At 29.8% G+C, this 14,349-nt stretch overlaps 1 protein-coding gene across 1 annotated transcript in view; it reads right to left on the bottom strand.

Moving 5' to 3' along the window:
• Window positions 1-4,313: 4,313 nt before the first annotated feature.
• The window catches only part of LOC148227324 (homeobox protein SIX6-like), an 84,901-nt gene continuing 74,865 nt past the window's right edge, over window positions 4,314-14,349 (bottom strand). The window contains exon 2 of the mRNA XM_088202620.1: window positions 4,314-5,445. Within this exon, the coding sequence (XP_088058746.1) occupies window positions 5,193-5,445 (253 nt within the window). The 3' untranslated portion in view covers window positions 4,314-5,192. The remainder of the gene's footprint in view (window positions 5,446-14,349) is intronic.

Here is a 14,349-nt window from a genome sequence, read left to right on the forward strand (position 1 = left end):
ACATTCCTTTAAGATTTCCTCTCATATCTAATATTTTTTGGACTTTTGAAGATTCTATCGCAAATGGACAAACATTTTTTTATGCAGAATATCACGTCCTATAAAAAGTTCTGCATTTAGCAAGTTTTATGACAGTTGATTGCAGTAATAGAAAAGACATTTGCAGATTTTAAAACGTTAGAACTTTAAAAAAAAATATTGGTTTACAAATGAGCATTTTTTTATTTTAAGCTTTTGAAATTATATCTTCTTATATAAATGTAGATAGTTTATTTTGACTCATTTCTGACTTGGAAGTATTTGTTTTGAGTTTTGTACCAGCAACTTTGTTGTGGTTGATTATTAACTAGTACAGATTTTTTCCACGATGTAAACTAATCGAATCGAATTCAAATACTTTAATATCAATTAACGTATGTGAATATTTTTCAATTTAAAATATGTTTTTAGATCAAATAAAATAATACATACACCCAACAAAATAAAACAAGGAACTTATGTGCTTTTTCTAGCGTAATATAGACCGTACAAGCAATGCTCTTTTTATTTCGGCATTATTTAAAAAACGAATAACCCAAAAAATACCGCCACACAATGATGTCCTCTTCAGTGACCACTCGTGTGAAACTTCCTTTATGTTTGCGGTATAGCCAAAGGTGAATGCGCTTCGACGAACATTGAAAAAGTTTTATATAAAAGCTTTTGTATCGATTGAAGCGTGTTTATCAGATATATATTCAATGCTATATGTACGGGGTGTATGAATATGATACACATTATCAAATTCGTATGGTTCCATTGTGTAGATAGAATGTTAAAAATAACTAAGACGTTTTCTAATCACACGTATGAGATAAACCGATATTTATTATATTTTAACATTTCATAAATAAACACTATATGTTTTTTATATACATATTAAATTTAAATAAAATTGCTTTACCGGTTCTCAAAGGTCACACCTGTGAAATATAAGGTCCCAAAATATCAAAGGTCATAGATTTAATAACGCATAGGTGGGGTGTATAATACTTTATTTATATAAATTCTGAATAAAATTAATCTTAATAATATTATACCTATGCTGTGGTTACTGTAGCTTATGTTGCTTTTTGGGGCTCCAATTATTATTATTTTAAAAGGAGCTGTTTAATGGAAGATCCGTCCCTTTGTTTGCCTGCTGAGGATTATGAGCAGCCGCGTTTTCACACGCAGTCATCACCCCTTCCAATTTGTTATATTTACACTAAAGAGCTTACCAACTTATTCTCTAACAACCATAAAGTGATTATTGGCGAACTTTAGCATATCTATCGAATTATCACTGCGCATATGCAGTGAAATTATTTACTTAAGATCACCATTTTGTTATTATTTATTTTACTCTTATAATATGAATAAATTTGATCTGCTTAATCTAGTATATATGTATAATATTGTAATACATTAAAATTACAATCACAATATCATTGAAGATTTATAGTTCGCCTATTTATCACCGCCGATGTGCAGTGAAAATATTTATAGATGTAAATTTCTTACAGCATAATAAATAGAGTATTTATTAGAATATAAAGCAATTAGGTATCACTCAGTATAAATTAAATTAGATTTATTCAATTACAACTTAGTCAATTCTACTTAGTATAAGTTATTATATAATTAAGTATATCATTATTGATTAAATCATATGTTATGAAATATATCATAAGCCGTTGAAGGGAGAAAAACATGTTCTTTTCATTGTTGTTTTACACATTATGCTAAAACCTGTTTAGATATCGTATTCTGTAAGATAAGCTAGTTCATAGGGTCCTCAAATATATATTGTTTGAAATCTCAGCGAGGTAAAATAGGACTTATTATTGGAGAGGATTCAAAGACAATTTCTCAGATATGTATACGAGAGTAAGATAGGTCGCATAGGTATTTGTAGCACTTTCTGTATTTGTTCCGTGGTTTCCAGTCGCGGTCGCATCCCTTATTCTTACCATCGTGGTCAAGACGCAAACGCTCGCGAACGCCTCTCTGAGGTAAAAAAAACTAAAGAGCTAAAAAATTCAAACATATTTTAAGTTTAAAATCACATATTAAAATATTTTCAATCCATTTATGGAAATTTTACTGACATTGTATTGTGCCATTTATTTTCTTACTAAAAAACATATTTTCTTACAAAAAAACTAATTTTATATAACGGTCTTTCAGCTTTAACGGACACCCCCTTCACCCGCATTATTTTGTTATATCGAGGTTTTACTGTAATGCATATTCAAATTGTCGTTATGTTTTAATCACAACTCGAATAAAAGCGATTATAATGTATTATAATTCATCTTTTGAAACGAAACAAAAACAGCTACCATGCCTAATACAACTGTATTATTTTCTTACAATGAATGTTTTCAACATTTCGTGTAATATGGGAAATAAATGATGTATCAGTGTGTGTTTTTTTTAATATTAATTGGCCAATTTTAAGTCGAAAATAGATCGTGATTGTAACCAGGCGTTCGTAAAACATATTTAAGTGGTTTTATTATTTGTATACAAACTGTTTTTCTTTTCGTTTTTTTGGGGTTCATGTGCATTATGATGCCGTCAAAAAGTACGTATTCCTTTAAAACTAATATACGATAATAGAATTTAGCGAGGGTACTGTTAGTCAGAGAATTGTATGGCGTTGATTCGAGAATTTTTACGAATTTTTTTTGTGAAAATAAATGCTGTTGAAGTTAATCATTAAACAACTGTACGGAAACTCGCAGTAGATTTAGAGTTTTTCTTGCAACCTTGTTCTTCGTTAGTTATCTAAAACACTAGGAAATCATTCTTGAAAATAATAACGGTTGCAAAACTAAATTAGAAATTTGCTTTTACCATATATATTTAAAAAATATACTAATTTTTTCGATAATTAGAGTGATGTTATTAAAAGCCGTAAACATGGAAATCTTTCATTGTTAAATCGTTGTTTAAATACTAATTTTGTAAATATAAAATATTTTGCTTAATAAAAATGTATGATAATTAAAAAATATAGCGTATATATCTCACTAAAAAAATTTGCCACTTCATGTGAAACAATCTAATAGAATAACTATTGATTAAATATTAAATGTAATAATAATGAAAATGTAGTATATACATACATATATCTGTTATTATTGTTATTATTAACGTAATAATTCAACGTATCAATTACAAATGAGCGATAGAAGGGGGGTAGCTCGATCGTTGATTGGGTATCCATGACACGCCCAACAACGCTACCGCCCATCGCATGTAGCTACGTGCGTGTGTGTAAATATATAAAACGTGTAACGTACGATTTCAATATTGATTTTGTGAACAGGCGTTGATGATGAGTGTTTTTGTTATACATGTGTATGAGAATAAATAATAGAAAGCTTGTATTTTATATTGTTTATTAAATTCAATTTTATTTGACGCTGTAGCTTTATTTGTATTATAAATAAAGAAGGCTTTACATCTAATTATATAGATTTTCACTGAATGTTTTTATTTTCGTATCGTAGCACTTCAGTTTAGTAACTCCGTCGATCACGGCTGACCGTAAGTTAGAAAATAAATCAAATACTTATATACATTTTTAACATTTTATTTTTTTATAATAATAAATACGTTTAGTATATCATATTTTTTGACATCAGTACAAAAAAGATCGGCCGTTACATCATAGGAGAAAAAACATTATTGCAATTCCTTTTTTTTTAAATCGATTACGCGTATTTTTTAATTTATTCAACCCGGAAATAGCTACAACTTTAATTATTTATATCATATTTACATTAACAATTAAATCTAAAAACTAGAAAAATTCGCTCCCAAGCGATAGCTTTGATACGCGTCGTCCTTGTAAAATCTAACGACAAAAGTGCGGCACATTATTTTTTAATATTGTTTTTATTTTAAATTCAATAATTTATATAATTTGATTGTATTTCGTTTTTTTATTATTTCTTATACACACATCACTTTTTAATCGAAAGATCAACAAAGCTATATATTTATTTTTATATATCTTTTTCAATCACGAAAATTTACTAATCATTTTTTTATCGGTACATAAATAATAGCTATTTTAATATATAGTGCGTTTAATTTTGTACAATCAAACAATATTCAACGTTTCACTATAACAAACGTATTGATAAATGCAAGTATGAAATAAATTATAAAACCATATTTAATCCACCGATAAATAAATGACGTCTTTATAATTATAATAAAATATAATAATAATAATAATATAATCAATTATATTTCGATAACTTTAACATAATATAATAATAATAGTAATATACATTGTGATTTAGTATCGATTTTCTTACATTATATAACACTTTTTTTTCGAAACGGATTTACATATTAATATCCGAAAATAAATAAATTGTTGTGAATTTTTACCCTTTTGGTAACCGCGGATTTTTATTATATTATTATTAAATAATTGAACAATTCTGTTTGTTTATTTTTTTATTATACTATGAACGCTTCGAGTATGCCGCGGAAAATGGGTATGAAAATCACACACATAAATAAAGACGTACGAATTTTCACATCACTATACAAGTCAGTCTAAGTTCACAATGATCGGCCGCCGGCAACCGTCGACGCGCGAGCGCACAACGAAACGCACGATTGAAATTACAACTAGATAGAAAATGCGACAAAAAAGCTTTGAAACTGAACCGACAAAATTGTAGCACAATAGCAAATAAGATAAATATTACAATTATCAAAACTTATGTAACTTATTATGCGCAGTAATGTTCGATTATTATGTTAGATTCATTATCATGATCGATTATTTTTCCAAAGCTACCGGGAATTATTAAAAAAATATTTATTTCAGAGTTTTTTTGTCCAATAATGTTCTAGATCTTTTAGCACAAAATTTATCACCAAATTTAATCATATTTAAAAAATAATGAGCTGCAAAACCGGCGCTGAATTTAAAAGTTTCTTTTCAATGTTTTTTCAACTAATAGAATGATCCCTAATTTATGATTATGACAGACTGGACGTGTGCTTCTAGTTTTAATCTTATTGAATAACTTTTTTGTCGCATTTAGAAAGGTGTTTAATATAGAGGTGCGTTGCCGACGGTCGCGAGGTGAAAGGCCTCAGGCTCAGTGCGGAAGTAGTTCAGAAGGCTGCGAGCAGCATCAGGAGGGCGGCGGCGTGAAGGGCCGGTGCAGGGGCGGAGGCGCAGGGGGTAGCAGCCGGGTGGCCGCCGCCCCCAGCTGGAACGGGTGGGGCATCCCCCGGCCGAAGTGCGTAGCTAGGGGCGACGGGGGTCGCGGCGCCGCGCTGCTGCTCCTCTCCGCCGTCGGCGAGCCCCCCAGAGATATGTCCGAGTCCGAGTCCGACGGCGGCGGTGAGCTGCCGCCACCTGTCCTTCCTCCTTGCTGTTGTAATCTGGAAATTCAATATAAAAGAAAATATTAGATTATTGCGTTAAATATGCTTGAAGGGGTGAAGTTTTCACATGTGTTTCAAAATCAAACATAGCTTAAACCTGCTGGGTGCAACCACTCGGCTCAGTACTCACTTAGCCTAAACGCATATAGTAGTACTCGGCCGAGTAATCCAACTATTTAAAGCAAAATGTACACTAGGAGCTACATTGCCAAGCTTAGTAGATTAAATTTATACAATTTCAGATCAGAAAGCGATTGTTATTTTATGTTTTATAAAAATATATTTTTTAAATAAAAAAATATTTCATTTTCATATTTGTCTTTCTGTTTTTAAAGTGTCTTTATTAGTGATCAATAAATGGTCGATAGCGAGTTAGAACTTCTACTAGTAGTACACTGCCATTTGTTTCTCGAAATATGATATATTCCTTATTTTTTTATTTAATGTAAATTTTCTGTTATAATATGACAGGAGCTAGACCAATGCTTTACAACGGGATAAATCAATCAAGCGACCATAAAATGTTGAAAATATATCGTGAGCCATTGATTTCTTTATTTATTGAAAATTTTCCGTTACAACACTAAATGTGTTAAACTAATGCGGTACAAACTGAGTAAATTACTTAATAACTACAAGTATTTATTTACTAAGCCGTTTACTTGTTTACTAATTAAAAATGTTTCGTTGCAATACAAAAGACAAGAAATAACCCAATGCGTTACAACCAGGCCTGCCGAGGGGGGGGGGGAAGAGAGAAAATCTAAAAAAAAACAGTCTCGAATCTCTCCCAAAAATATTTTTAAAAATATGTCATTTCAGTAAAATCATATCGGAATACATTTTCACCAGTAGATATATACTTTTACCAGTGAAAATATAAATTATCTGGCAGGTGCTAGGAAAATTATATGATTACAACTTTTCTATATGTAGTAAAATATATATTTATATACTTATCATTATTTATTTATATTCGATCTGTATTTTTTGGTCAAGATATATTTTTACTAGTAAAGTCCAAATGCATATCATTTCTCAGAAGGCAAAAATTAACGTCATAAAATCGTGTCGGAGCCATCACAGTGGGAACACAAATTTGCGACCCACGAGTGTAAAAAGGTTGCCGATTTCTGTAATCAATACGTAAATTGTTTAATTTGATTATTTAAGTAATTTCTTTGACAGACTTGTGAAAAGAAGTCATTTAAAACGTATATACCCTTTCTTCGATATACAATAAATGAGTAAATAGGTAAGACTTCGTTGCACTCTAGGACCCTGACAAAAATATAGCCCCTTCACTCTTAAAATATCAAACCTAATAATTATTTATACTATCATTTTAATTTGAAAAAATCATTTTTATTATTGGAAAATATTATGAAAAAAGTGTAAAATACTAGATTTTCTTCAAATATCCTATGAATTTTTACATTATTTTAAGAAAATATTAAATTTATAAAAATAATGTGAAGATTTGTAAAATAAATTTGACACTAAATTATATAAAAAAATATGTTTTTACAAAATGATTTTCAAGCAGAAAACTTATTATTTAGGTTTTTCTGAAAAAAGTCTAAATTTGTACCACTTAAGAAAATTGTAGATGAACCAATTTTGCTTACAAACAATATTATATAGTACTATAATATAATATTTAAATTTATAGAATTTTGGTTAGGTACATATTTTGCATTAGCATTTAATAAATAAAAAATCTATTTTTTATTTTTTACTAATGGCATTAATTGTGGATTCTTTTAAAAAAAATTGTATTTTATGTTTATTTATTAAGTGTACATAAAATTTACTCAATAACTAAACACCAAGTATAACTAACTATAGTGAATTTATATTTAATATTTTGTTAAAATCCTTTGCACTTTTCTAACATATCAGATTTTCAAGTAATCGACGATTTTTTTCTTGTAGTCTTTATTGATTTATTGTAAAACGAAAACATTCAGCTTTGAACATAGATCCAAACTATTTTATAAAAACAAGAAAATTAACAATTTAAGCTTTTGCCAAAATGTCACGGTGCTTATTCCTGCTGAAGATGTAGTACATCTGACTGGTGGTAAGCAGTAGTAGCTTCTTGATATTTTCAATAAAAATATGATTGATGTAAAAGTAGGTCTAAAATATTACTTTGAAAGAAAATTATTTTTTAGCCAATAATTAAGGATTTTTAAAAATGTCAACAATTTAGTTTCACTAGTGTAAATCACTTTTAATTATATAAAAGCATTACAACAATATAGCATAAATTGTGAATTTGTTTCCATCAAAATATTTACACCTTCCGTCCAATATATAATATTAATCCAACAACCTCGAAATAGCGTACGATTATACATGCAGGGGTGGCGCAAAAAGCAGTCGTCCATTTTACGGTCGGTCAGATCGTCAAAAGGCACTAGCTCTGGTCAATTTGTCCACAATCGACGTGTGCGTTTTTGACGATGAAAATAGGAATTACCGCGGCCCGGGCAAGGGTTGTTAACCGCGGCGAGGGTGGGCCACCCCGCGCGTAACAAATTCGATTACAATTATTTGCGGCACTCGCGCCGCTGGTCGCTCACCCCTCATGCATTATGTATCGCCATTCAATCTAATATACTGCACAAGGGTAAAGAGTTGTGTTCGGCGCGTCTATTTGTGTAAGTCATTAGCGGCGCCGCGGTGCTTTCTCTCTCTCTCGCTCTTTCTCCGTGTTGACTCTAACCACTGTTCCCTCTGTTCTGTGGCGAAAGAGATTGCGCAGGAGCGGCGAATTAATTCAGAAAATTCGCCGCCAGCGCGAACACATACATCAAACAGGAGTATGTAAAACCGCTAATTAATCTACCGATATTAAAGTTTATCCGGAACCTATAGGATCCGGTATACAACATTAGGGAAAAACAACAAATTTTATGCCTATATCTCATAAACCTATAATGAACACGGATGATTTTTGTTACATGCTGCTAGAACTACAACAAAGTAATCGAATAATTAACGCAGTTAGAACTTAAAATTATCTTTGAGCAAAGATAAAGAATCTAGAATTAAATATGGAAATATTCTAAAATATATTACATAGTTTTATGGCATGGTATATTTATTACACGCATAAATGACTTTTTTTAATTATTAGCATATAGTTAACCGAACTAAAATTAAGGTTTTATTAAGGAAAAAACAGGGTAATTTTTCTGTTATCATTTTACAAATAGATACTATAAAAACTTTAATATATTTTACTCATGTATCGATATTTTTTATAAAATTAAATTATGTTATTTAATATATAATACATACAGTAAAAATAGTATTAATTTTTTCTTAGTAAAAAACGATATTATATTTTTGTATAAAATTATATTGTTTCATTTTTAATACATAAATAAGATTAGGGTATTTTAGTGACAAAAAAATTTGCACACTATTTTAAGCCGATATCTGTTCTTAAGTTCATACAAAAATATAACAATAAGTTAATGAGAGGGGGAAATCAGTATTTTCAAAACTATGTTGTTGCAAATTACATTATTCTGTAAAAAGCCCACATTGATTTTTGTAATCTACCGATTATCACACGGAGCGTTTTTTTTTATCTAATTATTAATGTAAATATTATGTCCCAGCTGTAAAGTGGCATTTATTGATTATAAATTATATTACACAAAATAATTTATTACTAATTATATGAATGTCACCGATTCCTAAACTTTCAGTCTAGTGGTTAATACTTTGAAAGTATTTATTAGTTTTGATTGACTTACCCAGTTAGTACAGATTTACCCCATTGTGACACATTGGGATTTTTTGGCAAGTCAAATTACAAAGGAAGATTAAAAAACATATAAATCTATTATTAAATTACTGCTATTCATTAAAATAATTTACTTACAAAAAATTAAAGCAACTCATTAAAATGCCTACAATACACACTTAATGAAACTTTTAACATATTTTACATTATTTTCATTCAATAATTTTTGGACTTTGTTTTAACCTGATAAAGTAAGCCCAATGCGTTACAAAGGGGTAAATCTGTGTTAACTGGTTAAGTCTATCAGACATAATTAATACCTGCAAGGAAATATTACACCACTAGACTCTGTAAGTGGCTCGAACCCGCGGCTTCTGGGTATCAATCTAGATCGTACGGATAATGCTATTTCAACCTTATATGATATATTATAATATGGTAGATTCAGAATAATAAATAATAAAAATTCATGTATCTTTAGAATTAATTAATACAATACTATCACAATAAAGCTTTTTAAAGTTTGTCTTTTCCATTCACATGTTAAAAACAAGTTTGTCTTTTCCATTCACATGTAGCTGCTTGCTTTAATGAAACAAATATTATTGCTAAGCTAATCAATGCCAACAAAAAAAAGATGAAACATTTATTAGATTAATATAAAATCTTTGAAAGTTAAACATATTTAAAATAAAGTTTTACTCCTAAAACCACGTTTTGGATATTGGTTATTTTTGTGTCAAGTCTCTGATATATTTATGGATATGTATTTATTACAATCGTGCTACTTAAAATCATGTACTGATAGGAAGAGCACTTTTTTCTGCCACTTGTTTAATGATAATCAAGTATTGAACTTAAAATTGACGATTTGAGTGAGCCGTTAAAATTTATATACAGATTATGAAATGACATTAATACTATTGTTAAATTTATAATAAAACTAAGCTAGAGTCTTGATTTATTTACCCTAAATTAACACCGTCTTGCCAAACATAGTTACAATGTTTGACTTGGCCGCTCATTCAATATTCATCAGTCGGAGCAGTGAAATGTTTCAAATTAGATCTACCGCGTTAGGGTCACCCCAATTTACACAGGGAAGAATTATTTACAAAACAAATTGAGTAAGACAATTGTTGGGACACGCGACGCGCGTACAAAATCTAGGGCTAAATAAACTATGCGAGATTAACTCACCCCACTCACATATAAATTATCTATAGATATTTTTGATGTTGGTAAATATATGTCTTTATCTTCATTAAGCTCACAAACTGTCACAACATGATAATGATCAGCTGTTGTATTTTAAGAAAATCCCTCGTCAATCTTTCCGTAACACAAACCGGAGCTGGTAATGGCGTGTGTATAGAATTACATAAATGCTGATGCGATTCATCTTAAAGCAAACATTATTCTTGGATATGAAGTGAAAACATTTTGAAAAGAAATACATTGTCATATTTTTATGTTTATAGTATATAAACAAGTCTTTTGTTTCCCTTTTCCTCCGTAACGAGAGCTTAAAAGCTCCGTATGTATTCTGCTGTCATCGGCAGCATCCGATCCGAACAAAGCTTGCACTTGATTTTTTCCTCGGTGATTAATTTTTCAATATCGTAAATGCACATAGATATTAATTGTGCATCTATAAAAATTTCTCGGCGTATTCGGTATCATGTTTCTCACGTTACAGACGATCGCGCAAAAAGCATTCGACTAATTAAGTTGTGTGTGATTTATGCACTTACACACAAACAAACGCTAAACATAATCAGTATAATTATGTGTTGCAAGACTTGCATGTGAATCATTCGCCATTAAACGTTAATTATTTCTGCCCGCTCGTGATTATTTAGCTTGTGTAAATTAGCGAGGCGCGCATTATATGTGTGTACGCGAAAAAGTTTTTGGATGCCTGAACATACGTATAAAAATAGGGTAAAGTGGAGTAAATTAGACACTTTAGATTAGCCATGAGTTATTAATAATTAAATTGGTTTCAATTTATTGACAATTTTATTCTACAGACCATAAGTGGCATTGGCTTTTAAAACATATTTTACAATAAACATTTTGTTATTTTTATAACTATAAAATAAGATCATTATAATTATATAATCAGAGAAAATTGCACGTTATAAAAATACATAAAAAACACAATATTGAATTTACTAATTAGTATGATTGTATGTAAAAAAATGATTTATGTAAGTTTAAAAAAAAATAGGTAATATAGATGTACATAGATTAATTACCATATACTTTAGCTAAATATAAGAAAGAGTATTGCTAAGCAAATATTATACACAATTTCAAAATAAAGGTTTAATGTGTTTTAATAAAGGTTTAACCAGTGTCTGTTCATCACAGATCTACCCCATTATAAATATAAATATTTTTTATTTCTCTTTAAAAACGTCTGAGTTTCGTACAAAGAGAGCAGAGTGGGTATATTGTTTTAATCGGTGATGTGAACACAAGTTCTCAGCGCATTGAGCACCGGCCTTCGCGATTGTTCCGCGAACATGATATTTTAATAGAGGCCAATATAAAAGGGGGGTCCGTTTTGATAAATTTTAAAATTGGCACAAAAAAGAATCGGGCAGCGAGCGTAAATAAAGAGCGGCGCAACGCTTGTGCGAGAGAGGCCACGTCTCATGTGATTATATGGAATTAAGTATGTGCCGAGTGGAGGGTATGTGAGGTGTCGTGTTACAGGGTGAGTACAAAGGCATTGATCACTTTTTTTTTGAGAACGGGCACGGTGCTGCTAATATTTCGGACCGAGGTTAATTAAATGTAGCGTGAAATTTTGTGCGCACGCAAAAACGGCTTTCAAGGAAAATTCGAAAAGGATATTTTATTTCGGACGTTACAATAATATCATATGAGGTTTAGGGTATCACATAATACAGTAGCTTAATATGGTCAGTATTGTATTATACAATATAATATAATAACTAGTATTATATTAAATATAATAAGCAGCATAAATTAATTACTCCCTTATACATAAATTTTAAAATATATATTTAATTCGAGTAAGATATGTATACTATATAAATTAATCATATCCAGGTTAAACAATTAACGGATAGTTTTTTTAATAAATAAACAGATATTTATATAAGTAAGGTTAGTGAGGAACGATTAAAAAGTCTATTTTTTGGAATGGAGTGTTATATCACATTTTTACAGAACTTTAATAGCTTCAAACACAAGTCGTATTCATTACATTTTATCGGAAAGTAATATAAACAGATCTAAGTAGCTATAAAAAGTTTGAAAAAATTTGAGTAAAATTAAAAATAACCAATTACTCAGTTCAAGTGATGATGTTAGTTGTAGTGCGTTCATGTTAATTAATTGCTAAGATACTATTTTAATCTAGAACTACATATTTAGTCCAATTAATTAATTTCCTCAATATAAATTACACACTATAAATTAAGTTTTAAGTTTGATAGCTCTGTTATTATAGAATCCATTAAAATTTTGTAATGTAATGCGGTTGGTTGTAATTGCAGTAATATAAAAAATTCTATGTCGAAAAAGATCTTTTTTGTGAAATTTGAGGAATTAAAATGCTAAATAAATGCATCTCTCATGCTCAATTTTATGTCGCAATGTCACGAGCGGTATCTACGAAGCACCTGTATGTGCTAGCACAATAAAAGGTACGACATAGAGCTTCCAAACTTCATCAACTTTTCGAATAGTAGATATAACTAAAAATATTCAAATATTATAGTTTCTTAAATAAGAATAGTTCACTTAGATTTAATTAAATCACATTCTTTAAAAAATAACAAGTAATTTATAAAAAATTGCAATATAATTTATAATCAATAGATGTCAATACAGCTGGGGCCGTTTGTTTAATAATAGTGCATTTTTCATTATAAAAGTTCGAGTGCCACTGCCGTGGCTTGAACTCGCAACCTCAGAGTTACTAGTCTGAGACGTTGCAGACTACACCATTCCGTCCTTAAATTTTGTTACGGAGCCCAAAAATATAGCTTATTTTTTAGTTAAATATTTAAAATATTCATTAGAACTACAATAGTAATTTATCAGTTTTTTAGCGTATCGATAATATAATTAATGAACTTCCAAATCCATTTTCAACGAATACTATTCGAATATTTGCTTAAATATTTGCGTATTAAAAATTAGAAAAAGGGCAAAAATAATAGAATATTTAGGTTAGAATCTCTAATAAGATGTAAATAAAAATCAGTAAATATAAAATATTTTCTGATTTTATGAATTATAATTTTACAGTTATACTTTGCACTTTTTTATAATAAACTATTTAAAAAAAATAATTATGTATATATTATAAATACATATTGTGAATAGGATAATAAAGATAGATTTTTTAATATTATCATTATAAAATAAATAATATATACTAGTATTATTAATAAATATTGATTTTTTAACGCTAATGCAAACGATCTATCAAATTAGCTATAAGAATATATTTTATTTATTTATTTATAGGTTTATTGACTGCACCCCATATTTAATTTGTATGAACCGAACGCTGCAAGTATAATGTATAAACAATGAATATAATATGCTCGATCACGTGTATGTGATAAAATCATCCCTTATATCCGAGCGCATATCCATTACACGGCCTTTGTTTCGCGATGCCCACCCCATTCCTTTCTGGCATTGGCCCTTTTGAGTCGACTCAAAAGGGCCACGGTTTCATAAACGAGATTTAGTATTTTCATATGGGATCGACGAGCGATGCAGGTAATGCGCAAAAAATCGCTTTGTTTTAAGGCCTAAGGACATAGAAAGGCACAAATTTAAATGGGACAGGAAACGAACCCTTTCACAACGAGAGACGACGTTGACATTATTTTTTTGTATTTATTTATTTATCCGCATTTCCACAATAACTCGTTTTACAGTCTACAGACATTTGAAATGTTATACGATATGAAAATTGGATAAAGATTCTATTAGCTCGTCCGTTGTAATAACCTAGTTAAAGTGAAACCCAACGCAGATAACTGGGTAGTTTGTTCTCCCCCAGATCTGCGGGACCCTCTAAATTTGATCCTTTATCAATGAAGACCTTTAATTATTCATTTGGATGTATGCGAGTTTAACAG

The sequence above is a fragment of the Plectrocnemia conspersa genome, unplaced genomic scaffold (assembly GCF_051122295.1).
Source record: "Plectrocnemia conspersa isolate PC_06_02 unplaced genomic scaffold, ASM5112229v1 ptg000013l, whole genome shotgun sequence".
Taxonomy (NCBI): Eukaryota; Metazoa; Arthropoda; class Insecta; order Trichoptera; family Polycentropodidae; genus Plectrocnemia; species Plectrocnemia conspersa.